General features: G+C 33.0%; 1 protein-coding gene across 1 annotated transcript; it reads right to left on the reverse strand.

Annotated features, from left to right (window-relative positions):
• Window positions 1-229: 229 nt before the first annotated feature.
• Window positions 230-2,371, reverse strand: LOC111911864 (annexin D4). The gene is made up of 6 exons (XM_023907604.3): window positions 2,217-2,371; window positions 1,929-2,101; window positions 1,537-1,755; window positions 1,164-1,388; window positions 867-938; window positions 230-709 (listed from the first exon to the last, which is right to left on the reverse strand). Exons 1-6 carry the CDS (start codon window positions 2,314-2,316, stop codon window positions 494-496), a joined length of 1,005 nt encoding a protein of 334 aa, XP_023763372.1. The 5' UTR covers window positions 2,317-2,371; the 3' UTR covers window positions 230-493.
• Window positions 2,372-3,985: the final 1,614 nt, after the last annotated feature.

Consider the following 3,985-nt stretch of genomic DNA (forward strand, 5'->3'; position numbering starts at 1 on the left):
TAATACATATTTTGTTAACCAAAGTTAGTTGGAATCATGGTTAGTTAGTTTAGTTAAGATTCAATTAAATTAACTAATATTGTTAGATGGTGTATAATAGCATTAGATGGTGTATATATAGATTAATTTGATGCTTAATGGAATAAGAAAGCGTGTCATTTTCTCTTTCATTTACTTTGATAATACAAAGAGAAGGTAAAAGATCGTTCAAGATCTTTGCTTTAAGAAGAAAAAAATTATAGAACTTTATTATTAATCTGCGGCGAACATGCATTCTTAAACAGAAGTATACCAAGGCAAGCATAAACACAAGCTTTGGCTGTTGCTTGTATCGTTTTTCAAGGGTACAAACTCATGCAGTAAAAGAACAAGACAACTCGGAAATTGTGATTGGAAAATTGACATTAAATGAATTTAAAACCAACAGATTAAATCTGTCAAAGCATAACTTTTTAGCGATATACGTTTGCTTGGTCCTCTTCATTATCAAACCTTACTTTGTCTCTTCTCTTGAGATTAGTGTAAGTAGAAAATCTTTATAGTTTCCATTAGCTGCAACCTTAATTCTTTCTGACAATGTGATCGCATACTTGTGTTGATATTCCTCTTTGATATTCTTCATATCAACGTCAGCTCGGGTAACAATCACCCTTGTAAGACCTTCCCTTGTGTTCTCATCAGCTTCTTTCACCATAGCCGCTTCCATAACCTATGATGGCCATTTATAAGAAGTTAAACACAGGACTACAAATAAAGATCATTTCCGAAGGCTAAACCCACTCTATGTGATGATCACCCTTCTGATTTTTATTCATAATTTATATATAACGATCAAACTCTCGGAAGTGAATCAAGTAAACTCAAACCTTGCAAAAGTAAGTAGGTGGTGCACATATGCATTGCACTGTGTCTTTCAAGCTCTCGTTTGTCCCAAGATCCTGCAGAATGGTGGTAGGATTGTTAGATATCTTCAAAGGAAATGGATATATTTATACAGGATTCTGGGTCAAAACAATTCGACAAGATGGAAAACAGAATCTATATATCATTCCATGGTTGTTAGGTTGTGGATCTTATGTCAAAAAATATTATGCCATTAGTGGTAACAGGAACAAATTAATACTAATTAATATTATCACACAGGCTTTAGTTTGGAAACTGACCACGTCAATAGAGTTGGCACTGATTTTTTTGTAATGCTGGAACAATGACATGATGTGGAGCTTGCTTCTAATTGCTAGTATTGTCACTACGTCATCATCCAAGAGAGGGTTTTTCTTATCGGCATTTTTCAAAGCTTCAAAGACTATTTTCGCCTCAGATTTTGCGACTTCTTCATTCACCTTTGTGCCTTCGTAACGATATGCACTTACCAATGCTACGAACAGCTGTTTGTTAATATACACCACAGAGAAAATCAGGATTCACTTTAGTTTTGCTAAAAGGAGAAGAAAGAAATGGAAGAAAACAACTATACATGATTGTCTACTATATTAGTTTTCCTATTATAAGAATACCATAAATATTTATAATGACCTTGCGTTCAGTGGTGGTGATATAAGAAGCAACATCTTCTTCAACAGAACGTTCATAGAGGGAGTGATAAGCCCTTCTTGCACCGAGTAGCTCTTCTGAAGATCGTGTGCATGCAATTTCTACGATAACGTTGTTGGATTTGGGGCCATCTAACAATGCATCTTTAATCAAACGTGCATCCCTTTCCCATGGGTGCATCGTCCACAGTACCAATGCACTCTAGTAACAATTAAAAAGATATATACTTGTAAATTACTACGCTCACAATCATAAGTAAGCGAATTGTTGGTGTCTTTTACATATGAATTCAACTTCAATAAGCAACCACAAAAATCAGAAAAAACGAGTTAATTGTTTGATGATGAGAAGATACGTAACATCAATATACTTACTTTAAAGCGTAAAAAGTCGTTCTTGAGTTGATTGATTTGATGCTCAACCAGTTTTTCAAATGACCTTTCATCCTCACCAAAGAAACGAGAAGTTCCTAACCTGAAAGATTTTAGCTGATTTGCATCCCACTTCCCCAGAATGGATATAAGCGACTTCTCATCAATTCCAAGACCTACAAATTAACATAACTTTGTTATTATTACAGGAAAAAGATTCTTGATTATCCATGAATTGAAATGTCCAAAAGGATGATACTAAATGATGAAAATGAATAAAAAGGGAGAAACCTGAGAAAGCTTCGTTGACAACTCCAAGTTCTTCCGAAAAGGCCATTAAAGAAAGAGAGGGAGACGGAAGGCTAGAGATTAGTTTGTGTTTGCTGATCATATTCAAGTCCCATTTATATGCGTTCTTTTTGTCATTGATGCATTAAGAATTCTGATTTCATTTATTTTTAATTGACAATCTACTACTAATACATTTTGTAGAGGTGGAAGATTTTTAAATGGGAGATATTAACTGACTTGATGAATTTAATTTGTAACAAATATTTATATTACTCAAAAGGTTAAAAGAAATAAAGACATACGACTTATTGATTTGTTCATATTCATAGTAAGCAACTTTTATTTCATTTTTTATTAAACCGGAGGCCACGACAAAGTGAAAATTTTGGGATTTGAACCCAAATCTACTCCGTTGTTTTATACAAAATAATCACCACTACGCCATGATGCCATGAGGATGTTTTTTTTCATCTTATTAGGCTTAAACGGTTTGGTAGTGGGTTTGCCGGCAGCAATCGCACGCGGCTTCTTTTATCGTCGGTGAACACCGACTCGTAACACTGTTTTTACCTGCGGCATAATGCCACCGGTGAATTTCTACCACCCAAAATGTGACCGTTGCATTGTGGGAATTGCATTGGCTGTTAGAAAGAAATGTGATTTTTTTTTCATAGACAAATCTATCACCATATCTTGGTCATATAAAAAATAGGACAAAATCCTACGCCTATGTATCATATTTTTACCATTGATAAAACAACCACCCTATCCTTAATTTATCCTTACACTTCTATTCTAAATGGAAGATGTTGCATGACTTGAATACAAAATACATATTTTTTCATTTTTTTTTGGAAATGAAACTTCTCTAACAAGGGTTTTCAGGCTCGTTTTTATGCACCCATTAATCTCTTGCTGCGAAAATGAGGCCATGTATGGTGCTTTGGGGTCAATGCAGATAAACCTTCATGTTCATAAAGGCTAAGTAGTGCCACGATTTGAACGTGACTCAATAGATTATCCATCATATTAGATTTTCACATGTGTTATCAAGTCACCACAATCAAGTAATTATATTTTTTCACTGTTATAACCACGTATATTTGTTAAAGTGTCATATCATATTAGATAAAAAAACTAATGTTATATTCAAATAGATTATTAAATATATAATGCTAATTTAATTAATAACATAAAATTGAATGTAAAATCATGTGATATAGAATACTTTTAAAGTTGAATATAATTGCCTTCTAGAAATAAAATTATATAGCTGTCAATATATATATATATATATATATATATATATATATATATATATATATATATATATATATATAGAGAGAGAGAGAGAGAGAGAGAGAGAGAGAGAGAGAGAGAGAGAGAGAGGAGAGAGAGAGAGAGAGAGAGAGAGAGAGAGAGAGAGAGAGAGAGAGAGAGAGAGAGAGAGAGAGAGAGAGAGACACTTTATTGAGCATGTTGATTCACGTGGTTTGTTTTTTATTTTTTTCATTTTTTTAATTAGTTAGTCTCATCCACATTGAAGAACATATACTAGCTGGCCACGTTTCATCCCTAATTAGTATAGAATACTGAGAATTAATTTTGGTAATATAAAGTAGAATTTTCGTAATATAAAATAAAAGGTTTATGAAACATAGTTGATAGCTAATTTTATCAATATTGTATAATAATTAGTTTTTTCCGAACAATCAAAACTTTTTATTAAGAAAAACATGCAAGGAGTTAGCCGCGATACAAGAGCTTAA

This window comes from Lactuca sativa, chromosome 8 (genome assembly GCF_002870075.4).
Source record: "Lactuca sativa cultivar Salinas chromosome 8, Lsat_Salinas_v11, whole genome shotgun sequence".
In the NCBI taxonomy this organism is placed as follows: domain Eukaryota; kingdom Viridiplantae; phylum Streptophyta; class Magnoliopsida; order Asterales; family Asteraceae; genus Lactuca; species Lactuca sativa.

Coding starts and splice junctions, on each gene's coding strand:
- LOC111911864 (XM_023907604.3), bottom strand. CDS start 2,316: ATGATCAGCAAACACAAACTAATCTCTAGCCTTCCGTCTCCCTCTCTT. Junction 1,389..1,536: donor TCACCACCACTGAACGCAAG/GTCATTATAAAT, acceptor ATTAACAAACAG/CTGTTCGTAGCATTGGTAAG. Junction 939..1,163: donor GTGCCAACTCTATTGACGTG/GTCAGTTTCCAA, acceptor ACCATTCTGCAG/GATCTTGGGACAAACGAGAG.